Source organism: Thunnus thynnus, chromosome 16, assembly GCF_963924715.1.
Source record: "Thunnus thynnus chromosome 16, fThuThy2.1, whole genome shotgun sequence".
Taxonomy (NCBI): domain Eukaryota; kingdom Metazoa; phylum Chordata; class Actinopteri; order Scombriformes; family Scombridae; genus Thunnus; species Thunnus thynnus.
Window position 1 is genome coordinate 10,328,286 of NC_089532.1, and position 25,815 is coordinate 10,354,100.

At 39.0% G+C, this 25,815-nt stretch overlaps 2 protein-coding genes across 4 annotated transcripts; both read right to left on the bottom strand.

Annotated features, from left to right (window-relative positions):
* Positions 1–4,195: 4,195 nt before the first annotated feature.
* Positions 4,196–12,895, bottom strand: eif5a2 (eukaryotic translation initiation factor 5A2). 3 transcript variants are annotated; one of them, XM_067613354.1, is made up of 5 exons: positions 12,761–12,895; positions 11,524–11,703; positions 11,278–11,382; positions 9,376–9,507; positions 4,196–8,049 (listed from the first exon to the last, which is right to left on the bottom strand). In XM_067613354.1, exons 2-5 carry the CDS (start codon positions 11,683–11,685, stop codon positions 7,990–7,992), a joined length of 459 nt encoding a protein of 152 aa, XP_067469455.1. In that variant the 5' UTR covers positions 11,686–11,703; positions 12,761–12,895; the 3' UTR covers positions 4,196–7,989. The 3 variants fall into 3 exon arrangements, with proteins under 3 accessions (XP_067469455.1, XP_067469457.1, XP_067469456.1); XM_067613356.1 differs by lacking the exon at positions 12,761–12,895 and adding an exon at positions 12,448–12,595; XM_067613355.1 differs by lacking the exon at positions 12,761–12,895 and adding an exon at positions 12,299–12,441.
* Positions 12,896–16,078: 3,183 nt separating this feature from the next.
* slc2a2 (solute carrier family 2 member 2) lies at positions 16,079–25,434 on the bottom strand. Its single transcript, XM_067614601.1, has 12 exons — positions 25,322–25,434; positions 24,675–24,770; positions 21,403–21,608; positions 21,025–21,149; positions 20,504–20,619; positions 20,229–20,391; positions 19,895–20,001; positions 19,151–19,231; positions 18,736–18,840; positions 18,514–18,615; positions 17,468–17,671; positions 16,079–17,328 (listed from the first exon to the last, which is right to left on the bottom strand). The coding sequence occupies exons 1-12, from the start codon at positions 25,334–25,336 to the stop codon at positions 17,122–17,124; spliced, it is 1,527 nt and encodes a 508-aa protein (XP_067470702.1). The 5' UTR covers positions 25,337–25,434; the 3' UTR covers positions 16,079–17,121.
* Positions 25,435–25,815: the final 381 nt, after the last annotated feature.

Genomic DNA, 25,815 nt, shown 5'->3' on the forward strand with positions numbered 1-25,815 from the left:
ACTCCACAGATCTTCAAAAACACCTAAGCACCCCCTGAACAGACACACACATGCACATAAAACTCATACATGTAGGGTATACGCATGGATATTCAAACAGACACACACCCTTAAAAAAACATACAGTTGCATGGTCCAGCATACAAACAGAAGCATGCAGACATGATAACACGCAAATGCACACACTAAGAAATAAATAAGGAACACAGACCTGTATTTGAAGCATTTTACAGTATTTGTACACATATAGAACCCCAAATTTCACTATTTGGAACATTTTCCCCCTTCCTTTTACTCTCTTTTACCTAATTTCATTCTGGACTGGTTATTGTCTCACCTAAATTAGAAGCTCACAATTGTAGGCTATTTAAACAACCTATATTTCTGTAGGATAATGATAAGAGTTTGTTTTTCATGTCTCTTTCAGACATGTAGGCGTGGCGGTGTGTGGCATGTGATTTTCAAAAGCTCTGCTGTGTCTTCTGTGACTGTTCACAGGGATTCATGTCTGTGCTTTGACATTGAGATTTGGCATTATAATAAATGTCAGCTGTTTATGTTATATCAACATTTTTTTTCATACATACCTTACCTACTATAATATTCCCATAGGGACTTCTAAATATCTAATAGAATATAGTGAACACAATGGACCTAATATTAATAAAGTACCAGTATTAATAATGTGATAAATGCAGTTACATGTGGGATTGATAGGAAACAGCAGGGTAGTGTAGTTCCTCTTAACACACACACACACAAACACAGACACATGCACACACACACACACACTTAAACACATACAGTTTCAATAAAAGCACACAGTTCACACAAATGCTTTGATCTCTTCTCTCTCTCCATCTCATGCTGTTTTGAGACATAGGTCCTGCAGTTACATAATGGCCCTATACACTTGGCCCTACCCCATTGTTGACATATGTGGCCTATGTGTGTGTTTGAAATAGTGTTTTCCCTGGCTTACAAGAGAAGCCCTCTAGTCTGTAACTCTATCAAATCTCTAATCATTCCAAACCGTTTCTTCTCCTCCAAACATTAGCCAGGAATCCAGCTGCTTCCCCGTCTGGATAAACAAGTTTGGAGCACTATGGAATGGCTCATAAAACCTCCACCAATCCTCTCCACAATCCCTGCTTCAGTCTCCTGCACCAAGCCTTGAAAGAGTTCAGCCAATCCCGGTAAAACACTCTCAAGAGGAAAGAAGCACTGGGGGTTTCTCTGCAATGGCCATGGAGAGGTCTTAATGGGTTTTGGAGTCTGCAGGGACTGCAAAGTTAATCCGTGAGCCTTATTCACAGGGGTGGATGGGAGAGCAAGAAAGTGTGTGTATAACTTGGCGAGTGCTGTGGATGCCAGGTTTACTCCAAAACATATTTGCATGAGCATCATTTGTCAGGTTGAAATCAGACACACTACATATTTCTTTTAAATCAATCTTTTATAAGAAAGATTTTATGTGCACTTTGATTATTGAGACAATCGTTTCCAAACAGAGGAACTGTGTCAATCATGATTCATTAAGCTCATTGATGCCATAGCATGAGCACAATTTTCTAAACTACTTTCACTGCCATTGCCACTATTTTTCTGACTTGCATATGAGCTACCATAAATACAAACAAAGGAGCAATGTGGTGTGAAACTTTGCAATAGCGGATGTTTAAGAACAGACTTCAGAAAATCTCAGCTATCAAATGTGATGCTTCACTGCCACCTACTGTGCAGTAGTGTTAGGAATGGAGAGATTTCTTTAGGGGAGAGTAGTTCCAATGAAAACTGTTCACGGTGAGGTCTGTGAATTTGCCAAAGTAGTGATAGTGGTGGTATGATGGCTACATATTTTATGGCTGACAGAGTTCAACGCACTGCAACTCAAGAAAACACAAGCAAGTGAACAAAACACAATCAAATAGACAAATGTGCATGAATTGTTGTCAATTGTCAATGGTCAATGTTTCGTTGTGAGGATACCTACACAGACACCATAAAAGACACCATACAGTACGATAAAGAGACACAACTATTTACTAGTTTACTAGTATGGCAAATACACCTGATTTTTTGCATAATGGTCGACACAAACTCTCTGCATAACCAGAAAGCTGGCAGAGCAAAAACAAACTACAGTGGAAATACAGCAGACAGAGCCAGGCACTATACTACTGTTCAGTGATATCAATAGAAAGTGTATTGCTGCCACCAATTTAAAAAAGGCTCAGCTTCTCGTTATAATGTGAAATGTTTCTTGTTTTAATATTTTCTTGCTGTTACTAGATAGCAAATCATTCTGTTTTTACTAGAAACACTTCTTGTCATAATAACATATCACTTTCTCTTGTTGTCTCTTGTTATATCAAAAAACTTTCTCATTATTTTACAAAATTATTATAATATTTATATATAATAAAATTAGCACTTATCTGAAAAAAGTTTTCTTGTATTAACATGATCGGTTTGTTTCTATAATCACAAAAAGATCACTGCCTAGAGACACTGTAGCCCTGAGCAAGCATATAACATGATTGATCGATCATATAAATGGCAGGATGATTTTATGTTTTATGTGGGCTGATTTCATATTGTTCTGTGCGCATATGCATAATTGTGGAATTAGTTTCAGATTAGATCATCGCATTACATTATATCATCATCGGCTACTGAGCTTCAAGTGTTTTCCTCAGATATATGTCTTAACCCTGAAAAAGTAAGTCAAAACTGGATGAACTCTTCCCCACATAAAGATCTCAAGATGTTAACTGAACTGTCACTCAGTGTGAGACACTTCTATTCAATAGTCTCCCAAGAATACTATATACAACTGCAGCATTTCTGACACTTAAGAATGCTGTACAGCAAGTGCAGAAATCTTTAATACCGTGACTTAAAATGACAATAAAAAAGTATACAATTGCATACCTGAAATGCTTTAAAATTACAAAACTTTCAACTCTCAACACTGATGACAGTGATCTGACTGGATCTCACTGGCTCATATGAGCTGGATGGATTTGAACACGTCTAGAATTTCCTGAGAAGCTTGTTAGACTGGACTGTGGAGTGACTGTGGAGCGACTGTGGAGCGACTGTGTCACATGGCGACGTGGCTGATGATAAACACAGGAGGGGATAGGATGGAAGAGCATCAAGTACAATAGCTGATGAAGTGCTGAAGTGCATATATACTTTATCTTAAGTACAATATTCACTGTGAAAAAGTTATCAGAGCCTTTATAAGAGATTTCACCTGATAAATATAATTTATGTGAATACTATTCAAGCATCATTTTTGTCTGTCTGTCTGTTATTGGTTTATACTAGGTCCATTCTTTTGTGTCCATCTGCTGGTATGGTCACTTGACTGTCAGCAACAAGGTTCCAGTATTCTGACCATGTAGCAAAGTTTAAGCTGAACACCAAGCGACTCTCATTGATTTGTTTAGCAAACGTGCTCACAGTCCAATATTTTGGTGACTACACATGAGGAAGTTACTGTAACTGCCATCAGGCTCTTGTGCTTTAACGGTCTAGTTTTTTTGTGCAGGTGGTAAACAAACAGGTTCTCAACTTTTCAAGTCTCTCTTAAAACAATAGTCAGGTTCCCATATGAACACTGAAACAGATTTTGCTTGCTGTTATCATTCCTCCTACTCATACTGGTATTAAAAGATCCCCTCCAAATGCGCTTTCAGTGTAATTGATGGGCGACAAAACATACAGTCCACTTTTAGAGCAAAAATATATTCAAAGGTTTGTCTGAAGATAATATAAGACTTTTGCTGGCTGAGTAAGTTAGTAAGTGGGTATCTTCCGAATGACAGTTCAGGTTATCAAGGTAGAGTTTACTCAATATATCCCTCTGAACACAAATGAGTTATTCATTCATATTCGTGTCATTTTGCCCACTCAGTATTAATTTCCTGAATCCTGCAAATTAATAAACGGGAGACTTAATGCTGCACCGGTGCCATGATATAGCCACAAGAGGTCACTGATATCGTTTGCAGGTTATCTGTATGAGATGCACTTCTGTTTCACTTAATTCACATCCATTTGCAACACATCATGATACTTCTGCTTGTGATTTTTCTATTTCAGTGGGAGTTTCTCAGTGCAAGTGACAGTATTTTCTTCTGGCATAAGGAGAAAAGAAGACAGAAGAGGTTGTTCTTGTAGCCAGTAACATTTGAAAGAACTTTATTTTGCCTACACAATAAAAACAGAAAGAGAGTCGTGATTTTTGAAGGTAGCAGCCATACATTAGATAGAACAGAGTAAATAGGAGCCCAAGTCCTTTTAAAATGCATCTTTATGCTCCAGAAGAAGCTCAATGTCAGATTTCCCCTGGAAACTGTTATGATCAGACATTAATGGGTGAAAAAGACACCTGTGCCAAGCTGGAGAAGTGCACTTGAGTCCCTTCCCCAGCAAACATCAGGAACATACAGTATTACAAGACTGTGTAATTCATACATTCCCTGTTTTAACATAATATACTGTACCCGTGGTCTAAACATTCAAATTAAACACTGTTCCTTGCAGTTAAGGAGAGAGAGAGATAGAAAATTATTCAATTTCAAATTCAAAATATCTGATGAGAGGTGCAAGAGAGGAAAAACAAACAAAAAAAAACATTATTTTCCAATATCAGAATAGGTTTTTGAGACAAAAGAATCAAAATAAAAACAATGCTAATAGTCTTATTTATTGTTGTAACAGCTGACAGTGTTAAAGTAACACATCTAATACTCCATTTAGTGCCCTGAGAAAATCTGCCCTCATGACACAGACCTCAGACATTTTGTAGCTGTATTGCTAGCAGACTGATCCTAGATCAGCGTGTGAAGCTAACATTAACAGGGCCATCTCCCCAACAGTGTAAACATTTTCTCAGAGGGAATCAGAGGAATTCCCCCACCCCCCTCCAAATGGTCTCCACATGAGGGACAACTTTTAGATAGCTAAAAAAACAAGAGGATCATTGATGAGACATGTGGTAGTGGCTCATGCTACATATGAGAGGCTAGAGTAGTTAATGATTGGAGGAAACTGAGGGTAAGAAAGGACTCCATTCTCATGCTTCTGACCTTAGTTATAGACACATGTAACAGGGTACAAATATGGCTTAAGGAAGACTGCTGTCTTCTGTTGGGGCTGTGGAGATGGAGGGAAACCCAATTTAGCAGAGAAACTTCATACCATCAGTACTGAATTGCACTCTTTCTGATATTCAGAAATGAAAACTAAGGATTAGGATACTTTTGGAAATCTAGACAAATATTTAAGGAGACTGTATACTAGAAACAAATTCTTCTTTTCGCAGGCACAATGGCATGTTTGCAACCAAAATAATGACAGAGCACAACGCTACACTGTGTGTTGGCTCGCTGAGCAAACAAGTTGAACATCTCTAGAGCCTTGTTACTACCGCAAATGCCATTGGCGGAAATTTGCACGGGTGAGGTTGTTTTCCACGTTCTCTTTCGGCCCATTTCTCTTTGTGAATAAGAAACTTAGGTTGAGGTGTATCCAACATAACCTAACGTAATTATTCAGGGAAAACACAAGGGGGAAATGATTTTTAAAAAAAAAGATCCACACTACAACAGTGTACTACTATAGTGTCTTGATAAAGGTAAAGAATACTTTAGGTGGACTGAAGACAGTTATTATGTAACAGACTGGCTGCCGTTGTACAAAAGGACAACTTGACAGCTGAGCATAATACCTTCCAATGTCAACATTACAATCAGTGCATTTACATGCACTTTAGTAACTGGATTATTGTCAGCTTTTTGCAGTAACCTGATGTCATAACATCATGTAAACACTTTCCTTACTGCGGGTAAGGATTTCAGCTGGAGAAATCTGATTTCTGGACAATGTATACACTTAACTGGGTTTCTAACAAGAGCACAGGCACACGAACAAGACTTCAAATAGGAAAGTTATTGCTGTGCAGAAGGCGGAAAGATCGTATAACTCGTAGTGCATCCTTGCGGCCAAAATCCAAAGTCAGACTGAAACTTACATTAAAATAAAAGTCTAAATAAGTATTTTCCACAGCTGAACAGCAGGATACATGTACATTTTTAACACATGCACTCTTGAAAGACTGGCTTCTTCACTAGCGGCTGGGCTCTCACTGCACCATCAGTCCAAATGCTCAGATTAGAAAAAAAAAAAAAAAAAAAAAACACTCAGGCTGCAGCGCTAATATACATTGCTAATACACTTAAACTATTCCACTCAGTTTAAATTTACGGTAGGAGGTAGAGGGAAAACTGACCAGCTGCATGTAAATGCAGGTTGAACAGTAACCATGTTAAAGGACCAGTGTGTAGGATTTAGTGGCATCTAGGGGTGAGGCTGTAGCCCCGACCCCTCCCTTCCAAGCTGGTCAAAGAAGCTATGGTGGCCGCGAAACTCACGAAAAACGTCATTGGCCCTCTCTAATGTCAGTGTTTGGTTTGTCCGTTCTGGGCTAATGTAGAAACATGCCAGTGCAGCATGGCTGGCTTTGGGAATAGGATCTGCTCGCTCTGTAGATATAAAGGGCTCGTTCTAAGGTAAAGAAAAAACAATTCTTATTTTTAGGTGATTATACACTAATTAAAACATACTTATGAGTATCATATTCAATTTCTGCTAATACATCCTCCTTAATCTTACACACTGGTCCTTTAATGCAGTGCATTTTAACACATTCTAATTTCCTGCCATTATGTGATGTCTCCCAGTAAGATTTCTGTGTGAATGTAAACAAAACTAACATCAAAAATTCAGCATGAGCCACAATCTTTGTACAGTGCAAACTCTGCACAAAACCCTAAAAAATCCTATTAAATTGCAATCAAACCTGCCACCCCTAAATTTACCTTCAACAATTACTCGCCCTCCACGCCCCCACCAACAACCCAAAATATAGACCAACAGTAACACTCATCTATCCTTTTCTTGGACACCACTGTCAACCCAGAGCATTACTACCACCTACATTTGGCTGCATCATACAGGACTTAATATGGTTTCTACTATTGCGTGCCAAAAAGTCGCCGTTATTTTTAGCATTGTGATAATGTAAAATTTGTTTTGAATAAAGTTTGTTTAATTGTTGAAATTGAGCTTTTGAGCAACATTGTTTTAAGATAATAATAATAAAGCTATTTAGTGTTTTGTTCTCTCAAAATCCTTTTCTATACATTTGTCAGCTCATAAAAAGGCCTCAAGTGAAAAGGGAAAAAAGTTTTATAGCATAGAAGAGAAAATGGACCCACCTAACCACCCCTGTCTAGGCCTGTTCTGCTTCAGAACGGCAGAGACAAGAGAGTTCCCTGCTAGAAAAGCAAGATCTGCAGTTGACGCGCAGAGGGTTTTATCATTCTCACAAATTCATGGATGCTGAGGCATGTGTATATGTCAATTTTAAGTGTGCATGTTAATGCAAATGCAAAATGAGTTAATTGTCAAAGGCAGAAAGGCATATTTCGGCTATCAATGAAGTTACTGTCTTGAGGTTCTCTGAATTAGAGAATTAGAGTAGAGTAGAGCTGGCTTGAGGTGTAATGTTAGCTAGTGAAGCTTCAGTCATAATAAGGGAGAAGTTGAAGGCAACTGAAAAGCTACACATTCCATTCAGACAAAATGGTAAATATGAATGATTTAAAAAGGAATTTTAAAAAAGCATATTACCCATTCTGTAAGAGGAATGTTATGGATCGCTGGAATATCTGTACCCATTGCAAAGTTAAGCAGTGATAGCTAAGTGTGAAGAACTTCATTGATTGAAGAGAATGCCAGTCAGCCCTGAGCTCAAGCTACAGTTGCAGAAGCTGACCCAGTCCAGTTTCCAGATTTCAGTTGACCAGCAGGGAAACTGGTGGAGACGTGGGGTGAAGGCCAGTAGCTTTGGTGAAGCTTCAAAACCATTACGGAAGATAGGAGTGTGAGGTCTCCAGCGTTGTCCTGGACTTTTTAAGTCAGGACCTTGGTGCCGACTACCTGCTCTTCATCCAAAGCTCTCAACACAGTAGCCTGAGAAGGGAAGAGAAAAATAAGATCAGGGACCAGCTGCATTAAAGTTGTCTCCAATATTCCAATAGCTAACCTGTTGATTTAAACTAGCAAATTAACACTTTAAATTAAGTTGCTAAGATTATTATGGCTGTATATCATCATCATCATCGTCTTCATTTGAATGTATACTAACATTTAAAGCAAAAAAAAAAGACTACAAGTGCCTTGGGCTGTCACAAGTCCCAGTGAAAGCAGGGGATAGTGTCTAGAGAAGCTATCTGGAGTGAAAATGTACATTAACAGATTTACAGAATATAATGTTTTCAATACTGCCAATTTATAATACTTAAACAAGACTAGGTCAAAACCCAGTGTATGGCTGGACCATGTATGGTCAACGCGTGAAATCGTGTCCAATTTGTGGTAGTATCTATAATGTGAATTCCTGGATATTAAATGTAGTCGTCCCAGTAATATTTGCTGATAAAGTAGCATATCACATGACATGGTTGAGTGAAGTTTGAGTAAAAAAAAGTATAAACGCAGTTGCAAGAACAATACTTTCCTCCTTTCCACTCATTTCTTGATTTCTTGGGATTGATTTGAAAGAGAACTTATTTTACTTTTAATTCTAACTATCAGTTAACTCCCCTTGCTCTTTCATGTATTTCACTCTGTGGATGTTTCCTTTTTCATTCTGCATTGAGTGTTATGTCAGATTGTTATTTGGGGTGCTTTAACTGTGCACTAAACTGATATAACAGTTACATGAGTCGCATGTTTTACCTGAAAGACTCGTGTTTTAATAATGTTCTTCATTGTTTGTGATATGAAAACATCAGAGAAATAAAAAGCTTGTGTCCTGGTATTCGTTCAATTATAAAATCGAAACGCACTGCAGAGCATCTCTCCTGCCAGCTGCTGACAGCGCTTCCAGCCAGAGAGTCGATCACACTGGACAGTTTAGGAGGAGACGGCAGAGACATTAGTACGTGTATGTTTAAACGGGAGTTTAGGCGACTTCACTGCATTTAACACCGGAGCTGATAACGTCAGAGCTTGGAGCAGGAAACACAGTCACTCTGCGTCACACTGTTGTCCTCCACTTCCATCGTCTCACGCCAATTCATTTTGAAAGAGCAATGGCCAATGGGGAAACTCCAACTCAGTCACTCACGGACAACAGCGGTTACAGGGCTTATAAATATTTGAACATTGCAAATTTCTGGGTATTTACTGTATGAGTAGATAAAAACAACAAATGAAACAATAATGAACAAACAGTTGTTCCAGTTCAGCCACTACCAGTTAGGGGATCTTCACCCTCAGCCTACAGAAACTCACCACAAACTGTTCTTCATCATCGAACTTCTTCTCGATTTCTTTGCCCAAGTCACCCGGTGGCACTCTAAGGTCTTCTCTGGTTTCTCCACCGTCATCCATCAGGGTCAAGAAACCCTCTGAGACACCAATTACCTAAATATGCAATTGGGCAAAGAATGCAGAGAAATGTTTAATGATTGAGTGTAGCTACTCGACAGCTACTACCAGTACAAAAGTTTAATTTGTAAACCCTCACTGAGCACCCATCACACTATATCAAGTCTGTATAACCCTTTTCACACATTTAGTATGCTATTAAAAGCAGTGAACTAAGTGGTTAACTTGAGTCAAAATTTAAGTTAAGACTGAATGTTTGTTTAATAATCACAAGGTGCAATAACTGCTTTCCAGATGAAGAAAATACACTGGGCATAAGAGACAGAAGAAAAGAATGGAAAGAGAAAAGACAAAAGAAAAGTGTCAACTGAAGCTGTCAGTATTCTTTATCACAAGTGCGTGTCGGACAGCTTTGGAAACGCCCCCACCTGTCTGACATTGGAACTGGGGCTTCACCACGCTATGATGTGCAACTGGTCAGAACAGGTATAAACATTTTTGCCTTCTGATACTGTCAGACAACATGTCCTGGTTAAAGCAAAAGACACTAACTTTCAGATAGATTTATGCTGCCATACAGTGCAGCTGATAAATATTTTTTCAGCTTGCTCCACAAAACTGATCAAAATTATGTTACTGAGGTGTCCTGGTAGCCTGGAGGTCTAAAGGTCAGGTAATGCTCGAAAAGAACTAGTTTTACAAGGTGACGTCAGACCACTTCAGAAGGCAAAAATGTTAATAGTTGTTCTGAACTGCCACATTCTAAGGTGAGGTGAAAAGCCAGCTGTCATAGAGAGGGGTGAAACGCAATAATTGTTTTAAAAAAAATGCTGATTTTGCCAGTCAAACTAATTTCTATGAGGACCAACATGATTGCGCGCATGTTTAATTTGATGTTTCTAAAACAATTCTACCAAAAATTGCATCTCAAGGAGAAACTAAGGTATCTGTTGGTAAATGCCTTATGACTCATTAACAATACACATAATGAAAGCCAGGAATATCTAAGAGATTAGCTGCAATACTAGAACAGAATTGATAAATAGCCCAGAGATCAAAGATTTTACTGGATATGGCTTAGCCATTTAGTTGTCCATTTAACCAATGCTGGTGAATTCGCCAGCCCAATACAATTTGACATGTGCATCAATGCTACCTATAGCATATTAAAATGTCTGAGCTGCACTTATGTTATATGCATAGGTCTTGCATAGGATTAGTATGTGTCATGTATGTAAGGCCTAATAAAGAGGAATGGTCCCACAAAAAAACTGACAAATGTTGATAAGAAAAAAAAAACAAAAACAAAACAGCAGGCATTCAGTTGAACAAAACTGACCCCAAAAGGTCAGTTTCAGAAGGCCGACCTTCATTTTCTTGTGTTTTTAGAGAATCACTGTCCCAAAGGAGGCCTGTAATCAGGAAAGAAGAGACTGCTTGTTGGCCAAGTCAAAACCTGTTCAACCAGTTCAAAACCTGTATATTTTTTCTTAACTACTAAAGACACAGCTCAGTTTTAACGTGTGTGACACACCCATTTAGCAACGGAGAAAGCATTTCTTTTTCTCACATCACACTTTTTCATTAGGTTCAGATATTTAAAATCCCACACATTATGGGGAAGAATGGATGCACTTGGCCTCAAGTTTCTAAAAAAAAAAAAAAAAAAAAAAGCAGAGACACCCAATACTGCCCAGGAAAACAATTACTGGCTTCCAGGACCAACTTGTCAACTGACACACCACCCACTATTCAATGCAAATGCTGCCCTAGGTTTTACCAAGAGATCCATCAGGGACATCTCACCTGGTAGTCTTTCCTTGTGACATGTGGGACATCCATGTTATGTGTAGATGGGCAGATATCTTCATACTTCTTCTGGGTAAAGATGTCAAGTCCAGTAAGGTGAACCTGGGAAAACACTGTTACTGATTAAATCTGACCAGAGGCAAGTAAGCATTGCTGGTTACTTGTAAAACTGGAAAATGTCAGGCTAAATCACAAAAATGCCTTAAGCTCTGCATTCCAAAGGATGCATGAGGACGTTTTTACCTTAGCATGCCCATGCTTGCCAGTCTTAGAGGTAGTCATTTCAACGATCTTACAGGGACGTCCTTTCAGCATGACAAAGCCGTTCTTCCTCAGTGCAGAGCACTGCATGGGGAATGTTGAAGAGGCCCCAGAGTCCGCGGTGGTGAAATCATCATCTGCCATGATGGGCCACGGACTGATCTATGTCACCCAGATGAGCAAAAGAAAACAAGAATATGTGACGATAGTAGCATTACCTACAAGGATGCTTGGTATTAAGAAACAATACTCTGAATATGAAGGTGCAAATTCCCAGGACTAAATGAGCACATATTTGTATCACTAATTATTGAACATAGGTTCCCCTACAGTTGTTAGAAACAGAATGGTGCTGAACACCTTGTATCCCAGAGAGGCTGTGCTTCAATCCTTTCTCTAAAAGCAAGTCAACAGTGGTTAAGGCTGCAACTGCTTTAAAAAGCAATGACACGAAATCAACTAACGTTACAATTAGCTTTGCTACACATGAGTCGACGTTAAACTATATCTTTCCACGTTAATGAAGATACAATCCAATTTCGATCCAACTTTAAAATTCATTAGTCACTCTTGTATAAAAACAATTGTCCAGGATGGTGCAAACGTATCTCACTGGGCAAGTAGCTGGAAAGCGAAGAGCTGGCGATAGTTGCTAACATGACAAATTTGATTGCGGCCCGTGTTACTGCCTTGTCAAAAATTTAGCATGACGACACTACCCGGGTAAAATCACGAACGAGTCCTACATGTTAGCTACCTGCTTAGTTTCTTTGCCTTCAGAAAAGCGATGTAAACAATGGCTCAATATAGCGTTAAAGTGGCTTCACAGCTAGAAGTTAGGGTAGAAAGCAAGCAAACACCATTAACTAGCCATGTTACGTGGCAGCTGGGCCAGATGCATCTTACCCGGTGGCTTAAAAATAGTTAGGTGGCTTCAGGTTCCCACTCCGTTAAGTGCCTGTCATGGTTAGCCAAGTTAGCTCGACCCACACCCATTGACACTTGACTGACGGTGCTGTTGCTAACGTTAGCTTAAGTGCTGTGCTAGCTTCTGTCTCAACGAACCTCGTCTCACTTCTGCTCAGTTAACGTTACTGATTAACTACCGAGGCGACGAATGTCTCCACATTTGGTAAGGCGTCAGTACACCACAAAGCAATACGTTACTATGAATAATGGTACAAAAAATGTTACTTATACGCCCCTACGTTTGGCTTACCTTGTGTCTTGCTTACACCGAAAAAGAAAAATCACTTCGCATGCGTAAAAGCTTCTGTACCGCAGGAGGAGCAGAGAGCGCAGGTGTGGGCTCCGGTGACGAGGGGGGTTGGAGAGGGGTTATGGGACGACTCATGCACACTTGTCCACTACTGTACTTTTACGTTGTGTTTTTCGTTCGTACTTTTTAGTGTGGTCAATGAAATACTGACGTACAGACTTACTAAAAGTACAGTTATGACGGGCAGGATTACATTACTGTGATATTTAAAGACAGCGGCAGAAAAGTAGAAATACTGTAGTCTAAAAATACTCCAGTACAAGTAATAGTCATGAATTCAAAATGTTATTAATGTTATTATCAAATGTTATTAAGTTAAAGTACAGACTCATTATTAGCAAAATGTACGTAAAGTATCAAAAGTAAAATTAAAACAAAAGTATGCAGACTGGCTTCTTGTGTTTCATGGTAATAGTGCTGCATTATATTATAGCCTATAAGTGTAGCATATGTTTTTTAATAATAATGATAATAATAATACAATTTATTTATATTGCACATTTTTAATGCAGCTAAAAGTGCATGATGATTTTTTAAAGAGAATAGGGCACACAATTTAAACAACAGTTAGATTTTTTTTTTTTTTTGCAAAAATCTTGATCTAAAAAGTAACTACAGTAGGTAGTAACTATAAATGGCAAATAAATGTAATGGAGTAAAAAGTACAATATTTCCCTCTGAAATGTAGTGGAGTGGAAGTACAAAGCAGCATAAAATGAAAATATTCAAGTAAAGTACAAGTGCCTCGAATTTGCACTAAAGTACAGTACTTGAGTAAATGTACTTAGTTACGTTCCACCACTGGTTAAAAGTGTGCGTGTTCATAGTAGGTTTGGAGTGGTTTCAGACAGGAGCTGAAAAGCTACGGACAATATATGGACTATTTATTAGACAAAATGGATTAATATTGTATGTCTGGTCTCATAGCTAACAATAATGGGCATTTTTTGGGGGTCTGCACCCTCTTGGTGAGGGGGCTGCTTTGTGTTTGTCTGTGTCATGATTTATAATGACTAATACACTCAGGACATTTTTTTGTAATATCACAAAAACGGCCCACCATCTTGCATTTATGATAAAATAATTTGGATTTCAAACTTTTCATGATGTCTTCATTATCTGTTTGCCAATTTTTGAGATGGAATTAAGTTTACTTTATACAGAAAGATACAGACAAGCGTTTCATTCTCAAAGCTTATTTTTATATATGCAATCAGATCACAAAACAGCTGTGACAGAAAATGCAAATGGAACAGTGATTAATAATGGTAGGCTACTATATTGTACTGTAATATTGCAAAATACTGTATCTTGAGAGAGAGATTTAAATAGTGGTTATCATTTGATATATTTCTTGTATATATCATATACAAATGTGGTTCTCAAGCAGAGTGTCATTCAACACCTGTTCTATATCATCAACATGTGTCTATTTTAAATTTAGCTCCTTGCTGTGTAAAATGAGGTAGCTTACTTGTGTGTATGTTATTCAGCCTCATGTAGTTTAGCGTTATGTAGTTTTCTATGTCTCTTTAATGTGTTGAATTGACAAGCTTTATAGGACAGAGTTGTTTGTTCATTAACTAAACGTGATAGCAATGTCCATATCTGTGTGCTGTCGTTCTGGCATATACGGTTGAGAAGAAATTTTACTCGTAGACTAGATGGGCTCTTTACCCTTGTTTCTTTCTGAGGGTTGTTAACTAACCTTTAGGGTTAGCTATGGGTATTTTTGAGTTTGTACAGGTGTACTTAGAAACTGGCTGAGTATCAAGTCGCCAGACAGAGAAAAGGTAATTCTAGGTGGTATGCTCTCTCTCTCAGAAATATGATGCATTGTGCTTCTGATTGTATTATTTCATTACTTTGTTGATTACATTGTTTCAAAACCTGACAATGCTCTCTTTGTGTGTTTATTAAGTGATCAAGCAATTCTCCACTACAATCTCTTTAAAGGGGTTCTTGTTTTTACAGTTGAAGATGATGAGGTGCTGCGAGTTTCCTGTGTTTCCAGGTGTGTGTTAAATGATGGCTGTTTAGCTCAGAGCAAAAATGTTGTGTTTACTGGGAAGAGCTGACACAGCCAACTTGTAATTTATTTTATGTTCGTTCTGCTGCGTTTCTGAGGGATGTATCAGAACATTTCTTTGGGTTAATAGACCTGTCTGAAAAAACAGTAAATTTCCTCTAGTGTCAGTTAAACTTTTGTCACCACCTGTTTGCTTTCTGCTCTCCCTCATTGTGGATTTTAGGCACTCATTATTATTCCAAACAGAGTGTTTTTTATAATCTTGCAACATGTCTGGAGGTGATCTTCAATGATTATACAGTATTTCAAAACAGAAAATGGTAATTCCACAGATTAATAACATCAATATGAGGTAACCAAATGTGTCACAAATGAGTACAACAGAGACTTGTAGTAATATCTTGGCTCACTAATTCCACAGTTATATTTTTATTGATAACCAAGCAGTCACAATACTGAAATAAAAGATTATATTTCAATTATGGATGGGGTTTGACTATTGACTTCAGTACACAGTAGGATTCAGAAATCTGAATCTTTTTGAAACACTACAGTGTTCAGTGACATCCTAATGTTCACAACCTGTACCTAAAACCTAAGATTGAGAAGATCAGCGTAATATATTAAATGTTAATTAAGTATCTGACACATTCAATTATCAGCTGTAAGCTGAAACAATACTCCATACAAGACGCTATGCTAGCAGCTTTGTGAGGCAGTATAGGCTTAGAGCTAAATGATAGATGTTAAACCTGCAGTGTTTTGTCTCCCCCTTCTGGCAGTGAGAGTAAGTGAGCAAGCTAGCAGGGGTAAACCAGAGGCCAATTTTTTTTCCCCAGTATGGCAAAGTCATGACCTGCCCTATTCTGCCTCTGATTGGCTAGTAGTCATTCCCTTCATTGGTTGTGTTGGTTAGGTTTAGGCATGAGGAGTGAGATTGGTTAGGGTTAGGGTAAGCCAATCAGAGGCAGAGTAGGGCAGGTCATGACATCACCATCATGGGAAAAAAAATATTGCAAACCAGAAGTTAACCGGCTCGGCCGGTGGAAGTCTCTGGTGCGCATGCTCTATGTATGCACTTCAGCTCTGGCAAACCAATCATTGCTAGTTGACATAAAATGCATCACTACCGGTGCATCAGCGCGGGAAAGTCTCCACAGACACTTGATTTAAAAACTTTGTATACTGTGAAATATTTGACATTTATCTGGCGGTGATAAGCTCATTCATTTTATTTATTTTTTATTTGTTTATTTGTTAGGGACAGGATGTTGAATGAACATCAGTATAAAATACAAGATGTAAACATGTCGGAGTTAGCAAAAAATGCTTATTTACATCTGTAGTCCCTAGGCAGGTAACCAAAACAGAAACATGCAAATACAAATATACAAATACACAAGTAGAAAAAGACAAAAAAGACTGTACACAGGTCTGGTTAAAAGTGATCACAGGTCCGGTTTGCTTTGAGCCGTTGTTTGAAATGAGTCTTAAAAGTGGGATATGTGGAGTACTCCCTTATTGAAAGAGGTAGGCCATTCCAATATTTACTCCCCTTTACTGACAGTGCAGTATGTCCAAATGTAGCGCTTCTATGGCACCATACAGTCCCCTCCCATCCAGTGGTGGCCCTGGTGCCATTGCCACTGTCAGCCCTTTGTTAAATGAATTCATTTAAAGGAGACGAGGTGGGGCAAGTCAATGCAAAGCCTTATACATGAAAAAAGCATATTTAAAATTTTTAAAGTTTCCAAATGATAGTTTCCAAATGATAGTTTTCCAGGATGTTACAATGATGGAATAAGGGTGTTTTTTTTAAATCAAGAACTTTTATGGCTTTCTTGAAGAGTAATTCTGTTAGTTTAAGTATTGTTACACCTGTAAGTGATCAGTTAGTAAAACAGTACTCTATGTGTGAAAAAAACACACCTTTTTCACACCTTTTTCACATGACTTACAAAGTCATGTGAAATAGGGAGTCCAGTGTGACCCCAAGATACTGGTACTCATTTACAATGTCAAGCTCCTCGCCTCTCAAGAACACTTATCTAATAACGGAAACACGATATTGCAATGTTGTTTTTTAGGTAGCACACACATATTTATGTTATGAAAAAATACTGTCATGTTTTCTTGATAGATTCTGTCTGTAATTCACCAAGTAATTAGTGTAATACTACAAGGACATAAACATAGAAACACACACCACACACAAAGATGGACAGGTCCATGCACAAACACAAACAGACTACACAAATACACAACTGTTGTCTCAAGCATCTGTAGCTGTTTTGAGCTGCTGCAGTTCAGTACCATCTTTGGGGGTCGCTGCCTCTGTGTTTTTTCGTCCCTTCTTGAAGCCAGCAGCAATCTCCTTGAATGTTTTACCCTTGGTCTCAGGGACCCGGAGATAAACAAAGATAGTGGAGCAAAAAAGAATCACAGCAAACAGGATGAACACATAACTGTCCAACCAATCCTGAAAAATGAAAAGTAAAAAGGCAAATCAGGAGGGACAGTGTGTCTGATGTTGTGTGAATGAAGCAAAGGCACATGTCAACCCACATGCAAGTTGTGTTGCACAAGCATACAGTACATATTGTGTCCCTTCTGCCTACCTGTATATATGGAAATGTCATGCCTATGATGAAGTTGCTGGTCCAGTTGCAGCAGCCAGCAAGAGCGATGGCTGCCGGTCGAGGTCCCTGGCTGAACAGTTCAGCCACTATGAACCATGGAATAGGACCAGGACCAATCTCAAAGAAACTCACGAAAATGAAGATAGCCGACATGCTGACATAGCTCATCCATGAGTAGTCATTCTGAAAGAGAGAGTACATCAGTGCATCACACTGAGCTCGAAACATGTTGCACGCCCATCTGCATGCTGTCAAGACACTTTAATGTCCATTTTGGACATTTTGAACTTTTGACAGAATGAACTTTCATGCTCAAAGGATGTAAACAAATGTAGGGGATTGTGGTACATGATGACAACTGAACTAACTCCATGACAACTGAGAAAATCTTCAGAAAAAGCTACTGTAGTAAGTATCTTCAGCTTTCTTTTGTTTTCTTGCAAGAATGATCTTTCACACTAATGCTAAATTGCCACACAGATATTTTAGTGTGAGCAACACAACATTGGGCGCATTTAGAAAGAATGAACCAACAAAAATACAGGTTGTAGAGAACAAAGTAAATGATTGCAGAAAAAGTTTACCTTAAATGAACAATTCTTGGCTGGGAGAAGTAACTTCCTGAGTCCCCATGAGGTTGCTAGGCAACCAGTGGAGATTGCAGGAAGTCACTGGTCCCGGCCAAGAAAGCACATAATGTCCCATAACATTGCAATGTGCCAGTTTTACACATTGGTTTTGGTACGGATTGAATAAACAAGATATAACATGTTGCTGAGCTTAGGTACGTATTGTCGGATTTGTTACCTTTGGACAGAGCCAAGCTAGCAGATTTCCCCTGTTTCCAGTCTTTATGCTGAGCTAAACAAACCAGCTGATGAATGCAGTTTCATATTAAATGAACAAATACAAGAGAAGTATCAATCGTCTCTTGATAGGAAAGTGAAAAAGCATATTTTTCAAAATGTTAAAACATTCCATTAAGATGCTGACAGACTAAAGTTCTGAAGCCTGATTGGACAAACCTGGAATTTGAGGCCCACTGTCATAGCAATGGCACAGCAGCACATCCCTGCCAGACCAACCAGAGTCAGAGTACGCCTCCCAGCCTTGTCCACCAGTGCAACCTGGAACATACAGTAAAAAAGGAATGTGTGTAGAAAAAATGAGATGTGCATGTTCATGGTTATGTGTGTGCAAGTGTCTGTGTGTTTTGCATCTGTCTGCATGTGCATGTAGCTACTCACAGACACCAGAGTGAAGATGGTGTTGATGACCCCGACTCCTATGGTGGCATAGACTGGCTGTCCAACTCCAGCCCGAGCGAAGATAGACGTAGAGTAATAAAAGATCTTTACGACAAAACAAATACAGATTTTTTCCATGTTACTTAGAATCGTCAGTGATTATAAAGAACAGTTTGAGTGACATATAAGTAAAAAGTCATACAATAGAGCAATATACATTTTGCCAACATAGAAGGGAAGGGAAAGATTTGTGATTTTTTTAAGTTACTGCTAATGTGTTTATATGCTCTGACAATGAGACCATCATTTTCATCTTATCATGACAAAATAATAATAATAAAATAATTTCAATCAATGAATTAAAATCTGAATGAGAGGCATAAAGAGGCAGAATTGAAATAAATGTTACACTCACAGCATTGATGCCAGAAAACTGTTGGGAGAGGTGCATCATAAGGGCAACAAACAGCTGCTGTCTGTACACAGAGGAGCAGATCTTGGAGAGAATAAAAAACAGTATAATATTGTCACTGCAGTTGTGTTTTGAAGCACACAACTAGAATACACACACATTTTTTTTTAACTTTTGACCAGCTGTTGAGTGCATTTCTTGTCCAGTCTTTCCCGTCACTCAGCTTTGTTATAAACTGTTATACTAACTAGCTTTACAACTAGAGAATACATGCAATTTCAAACAACATCATGTGTGTTTAATTGTCTGCTGTTGTGCATGAAATAAGTGTTTTAACATGTTTTGTGATTGGTGAAATTCCATTTTTGATTTCATCTATAGGAACCGTGGGACTGCATCTGCAGCCTTTTTACAGTAGGTTATAACAAAGTGTATATATCAGCAATCTGAGACTTTAAGTGTTCTCAGACTTTTGGACCCTACTGTTTTTAACATTAACCATAAGAGATTCATTACAAGGCATCATGACATTGTCAGTGCACTTTGGTTGCTGTTTAATTTGGACAGGAGGAAGAATGTTATATTTCAGCTCTATTATATAGTTATAGTGTAATGAGAGTGTTTTGATGGCGCAGGAGGTTTCAAACATAATATTAACTACCATAGTTCTCTTCAAACTTGTTGCTGAAAAAGTTGAAGTAAAATTCATAGAATATAAGCTGACCATATTTCTGCATAGAGACATACCAAAGAAAGGATAGAGATCTTGGGCTCCTTGTCTGCCTCCTCTTTCTCTTTTTTCATCTCCTCCAGATCAGAAGTTGCATCATATGCCCCCTTTAGTCGATATAGACCTGCAACAAAACATAGAGCAAGAGTCTACATAAATGACTCATTTGCAGTTTTAAGATCCTTTACTTAAGAAAACGTAGCAACAACATGAAAAATAATGTAATAATACTGTATTACAAGTTCAATCCTAGGATATTATCATCATGTGTAGCCTTTATATGTATATTTCTGAGTGAATTCTGAGAGAGACAGATGATGGAGACAAAGAGTTGCTGTGTATAACTCTTACTTTTTCGAGCCTCTTGCTCCTTGCCCAGATGAATATAAAGGTACCGTGGGCTCTCAGGGCACAGAGGCAGCATAAGGGATTGTAATAAAGCCGGAGCCCCAGACAGACCAAGCAAGAGGGGCCACATGCCATCATTACCAAGTACGAAGTCCAAGCCTATTACCTACACTCACATCCACACACAAATATACACACACATGGTTTAGGTTATATGTTTTGGGTGTCATCAAGAGGAGATGCAGCTGTGAATGTGTGAATGGGTGCGTGCATCTCACCTGGCTGATTAGGATGCCAGTAACAATAGCCAGCTGGTGTAATGTCCCCAGAGCCCCTCTGTAAGCCTTGGGTGCGATCTCTCCAATGTACATTGGAACTAGCCCACATGTCAACCCTGACACACAACACACATTATTAGACTAATTGACTTAAAACCATAATTAACTGCCATGGCTCCATGTACAATTTGGGAACCCTTGATCATTTTTACCGTATATATGAAACACTTTGCTTTCAATATGACCCTTAAGTAGTAAAATAGTTCAATTTTACAACTATTCCTAATTTACCAATATGTGAATGCACAGTGTAATGTGTATTTATTATTATGAATGTTGGTTCTATGTGTTGTTAGTTTTATATCTGACTCAGAATGAGCATAGTATATATTTTTAAAAATGTATCAAAGCAATTGATAACAAGTACAATTTGCTTAATCTATTATATCTCATGAACATTGGGATTTCCAACTAGATTATCGGAGTATGAATTGAAGGTTGTAACAGTGGCTTTACTGTACCACAGTAAAATCCCATAACAGCACGCCCTGCTATGATCATGATGTGAGGCTTCCACATCTTGCAAAGACCCATCAGCAGTCCAGCAGCTACAGCCAGAACATTGACCATTAACATGCCCTTTACCCTGCAAGACAGAGAGAGATTAGAAAGTGACACCTGGTGATACAGAGAGACAGATGAGTCATAAGGGCATGTATACAGTACCATGGCATTCCATATTGATCCTGGTTTAACTTCAACTTTTAAATTATTTTCCTACTACCCCTATCTCTCCTTTCATCAGTCTCCATACTCCATGATTTCCCTAAGGTATTTTTTCCACCAAACGTCCATTCTTCCACTATTGCGCACTTATTATTTTATACTTTCTCTCTTACCTGCCTCTCAGGTCTGCCACAAATCCCACCAGGAAAGAGGATAACATGCCACCGATGGAAAAGATTGACACCGACAATGACCAATACATGACAACAGCAGGGTGTTGTCCTGCCTCTAGGAACTCTTCTTCTGTACTGTTTTCTGACAGCAAAGCAGCCTCTTCTGACCATACCCCCAATGCCCGTCCATAATGCTTCTCAATGACCTATGACATGGAGATTTTTTTCATCAGCACAAAGTACAGTGTAAGCATGGCTGATCACTGAGAGACACAGACCAAAAGGCAGTCACAAAACAATAAATGTGATTTAGAATAAACAAATGTTCAGTGTATGACATACATTAATGACATAGGTCTTACATTGAATTAAATATAACTTTGTCAATTGAAACAAAATAGGTATCAGAGGCAATTGTAAACACTGTTACTCTAGTACTGTGACACTACTGGAACACTTTAAGTGGTACATTTGGTGTACATCGCCTAAAGTGAATCATAGTCCATCAACAATGTCATATGATCGGTTGTGGGCTGTGTATTGCCAGTCTCTTTCATTTAAGAATATCCATATGTTTACATCTGCCATGTCTTCACAGTGGCTTACAAAGTCCTCTAGCTGGACACCATTATATGAACACACTTGAGGTCGCAGTTAGTATGCTGGTGTTTCTTCTTAATATGACATCTGACAGCAATTTGACAATAGGCCAACATTGATTTCTTTTTAGTATACTGCAGCTTAACCACTCATCCAGCTGTGGAGTGAGTGCATGTAAACATCATGCACTCACTCCACCAAATGGTAGCAGTTCAAGTACTGTCTAATGGTGGTGAAGTGCTTTGACAGCCATGGCAGATCCTGCTTGAGAGATGCAGTCGATGTTACACTCATTTATTTATAGGAAAGAAAAAAATCTAATAACTGGTTGAAATTAACCAGTAGAAGGTGTTGGAGAAGGAAGTGGCCAGCCATGGCTTAGTGAAGAATGGGAGATTTGCATCTTTTGTATGTTTTCTGTCCTGAACAATGTCTACATAAGGCCCAACCTCAATTCTATTCAGAAATGGCTGTTAATGGAGAGGGAAGCCTTGCCCATTAGGAGCTGGTACAGCTCCAATTTCTTGCCTGCCAGAACTTCCATTTCAAGCTCCTCCAAACAGTCTGAGATGTAATCCACAATGGGTCCAATGAAGGCAGATCTAACCACCAATGCTGGTCTGTATAGGGAGGAGGCCCAGTAAAAGAGTTCAACATCACTTGAACAGAACTGAACAAGAGGACGTCCTCATCGGGTGAGAATATAGTTGTCTTTTGGCAGGGAATGAGCTGAAATTGCAATTTACAATTTAATATTTCATTTAGCAGATGCTTCTATCCAAAGCAATGTACATCTGAGAACTGATGCAATACAAGCAGGAATCTAATCAGGAGAGAACAACACGAGTAAGTACGATAAAGCTAAGTTTGAGTCCGATAGGATGTAGGTCCCAACAGGCAGTGCTTAGAGGCAATGCATAGAGTGCATAGAACATATAGAAGTTTTTTTTTCCTTCAGTCCATCAAGTGCAGAGGTGTCTGCAAAAGAGCTGGGTCTTTAGTCTTTTCTTAAAGATTGAGAGGGACTCTGTGGATCGAATAGAGTTTGGTAACTCGTTCCACCACTGGGGAACTACAGAAGAGAAGAGTCTGGCTAGCGACTTAGGGCCCTGTTGTGGTGGTGGTACCAAACACCTAAATGAGGGAGTTCAGTTAGGCGGGAGCTGTTTTACTTGCTATTTTCTAAGTGAGTGTCAGGGTTTTGAATTTGATGGGAGCCAGTGGAGGAATATGAACAGCAGGGTGATGTGCTGTTTGGGCTGGTTGAAGACCGGACGTGCCATCACGTTCTGGATCATCTACAGAGGTTTGAATGACATGCAGGGAGGCCTGCCAGTAAGTAGTTGCAGTAGTTAATACATGATATTATGAGATCGTGTAGCAGGAGTTGTGCTGCATGCTCAGACAAGTAGGGTCTGATCTTCCTGATGTTGTACAGGGTAAATCGACATGACCGAACAATTGAGGCCCTGTGAACCTTAAAGGTTGGTGGGTCATTGATCATGACACCCAAGTTTCGGGCAGACTTTGTGGACATGAGTTGGGTTGATTCGAACTGGATGCTGATGTCTTGTTGTATAAAGGGAATGGCTGGGATGACAAGGAGCTTGGTCTTAGAGAGGTTAAGTTGAAGGTGGCGTTCTTTCATCCATGCCAATACATATTGGCAAGGCCTGACGAGATCCGAGCCAAGATTGTGTGGTCTTCTGGTGGGAATGACAGGAAGAGCTGGGTATCGTCAGCATAGCAATGGTATGAGAAACCATGGGAGAGGATTATTGTGCCATGTGAGGTGGTGTATATTGAGAAGACAATCGGACCAAGCACTGACCCTGTGGATAAGCCGTGCAGTGGGGACACTTCTCCCCTCCAAGATACTCTAGAATATCTCCCTGAGAAGTAGGACATGAACCAGCATAGGGCAGATCCTGAGATACCAAGTTTAGTGAGTGTGGAGAGGAGGATTTGGTGGTTAACCATGTCAAAGGCAGCTGACAGATCTACCAGCAATAGAGCTGAGGACTGACTAGCAGCTCTAGCTGAACATAATGATTCCATGACCGACAGGAGAAGAGTCGTGGTAGAGTACCCCCACTTAAAGCCAGACTGATTCGGGTTGTACAGGTTGTTCTCAGAAAGGAACTCAGAGCCTTGGTTAAAGACTGTGTGTTCATGTATTTTTGATAGGAAGGGCAGGAGTTAAACCAGTCTGTAGTTTTCGAACTGGACTGGGTTAAGTATAGGTTTTTTGAGTAGTGGGGTGACCTGAGCTTGCTTAAATGTGTCAACACTGGTGCCAACACTGCCAGCACCTTTCCTCAGAGAAACATCGGCACTTGGTGCATTCTCATATTTCTTGTCCCACCCAACAAGACATGTTTGGTGAAGAGGCATTCAAAGTAGCTTGCAGAGTTTCAGATGAAAGAGTTCTTGGTTGGCTACAAAAGAGGACTTGTAAAAGGCTGTGGTAAAAGCTATTTCCCAAGATGCAGAGAACAGTTTGATCTCTTAGATTGTTCTTATGTTGTCTCCATTGCTGCAGAAAAGTAATTACACTTGTCTTGTCTTGTTGGGCAAGTGGCCATAGGGTGAAGTAAGCTTATCCTGACTGGCTAATTATACATGAGGCAATTTGATGGCCGAGTAGGGGAGTGAAGGCTGTGTTAAAGTACCTTCTGAGGTGCATTGATGACTCCCAGACTGTAGCCATACTGCAGGGACCCCAGGGCTGCTGTGAACACAGCCACAGCCAGTGTGCCCGTTAGCTGCTGCAAGATTAATAGGTAATTGATGTGATAAGGACACACACACGAATGCATGAGCAATAAACACATAATTTAACATGAATGTGCACACAAGCAAGAACATGAGTATGTAACTAGTAAAACAGCTGTACTCACATAGTATACACATTCACAAATAAAAGTGCAAATAGAGATGCAGAAAACAACTTAAACTACATTATCAATAGATTAATTACTTCTTCTACCACTTCTTACTTTTACAAGGATTGCCTTTGTAAATTAGTTATAAAAGTTAAAATAATAATGCTTTATAAATGAAAAAATGCATGTGCACTTATAATTTGAATTGAGATCTCAATGTGGCAGAATTGAATTTGATTTATGATGCCAATATCCATTGCAAACTGACAATGCAAAGGACAGATTACCCAAACCATGTTTTCATTAAAAACTACTAATTTCTTCAAGACAGCTGTTTGCAGATATTGCTTGCATGATTTAAAATAAAGAGGAAGAATACATAACTATTTAATGAAATATGAGTAAAGAATGTATTTGTCAAGAATTCTCTTTACCTTTCCCGACTCCATAACGGGTCCAGAGTTTAAACCAGTCCTCAGCCAGGGAGATAAGTAATCATCAGTGAAAGCAGGATCACGCAGTGTCCACTCACTAATCGACAAACACATGCATGCACACAGATGCACATGCGCACACACACACATCTATAGTGCTGACAGATTTGTTAAACATAAATGAGGCTGTGGCCTTATTTTCCCCGATATACAAACACATACATTACTCCTATGGGAGAGAAGCAATAAAATAAAAATCACAGTGACAAAATGTTGAGCCAGTCTGGAATCTATTTAGGAAAACATTGGTTTCAGGATCATATGAGTGGTGTTACATGCTGGTGCACTATGGATAATGATATTCTGTATATTACAATCAATAACGGAATGCAAAATTACCACCAAATAGCAAACAACAAGTTTTATCTAAGCACCTGTTGCTGCTCAGATCCAGCCCTGTTGTTTGATAGTACTAGTGACATATGGGCACCATT

Coding starts and splice junctions, on each gene's coding strand:
- eif5a2 (XM_067613354.1), bottom strand. CDS start 11,685: ATGGCAGATGATGATTTCACCACCGCGGACTCTGGGGCCTCTTCAACA. Junction 9,508..11,277: donor TCACAAGGAAAGACTACCAG/GTGAGATGTCCC, acceptor TTGCATATTTAG/GTAATTGGTGTCTCAGAGGG. Junction 8,050..9,375: donor ATGATGAAGAACAGTTTGTG/GTGAGTTTCTGT, acceptor TTCCCTTCTCAG/GCTACTGTGTTGAGAGCTTT.
- slc2a2 (XM_067614601.1), bottom strand. Junction 20,620..21,024: donor TGTTATGGGATTTTACTGTG/GTACAGTAAAGC, acceptor GTTGTGTGTCAG/GGTTGACATGTGGGCTAGTT. Junction 18,841..19,150: donor AGTTTTCTGGCATCAATGCT/GTGAGTGTAACA, acceptor TTTGTCGTAAAG/ATCTTTTATTACTCTACGTC.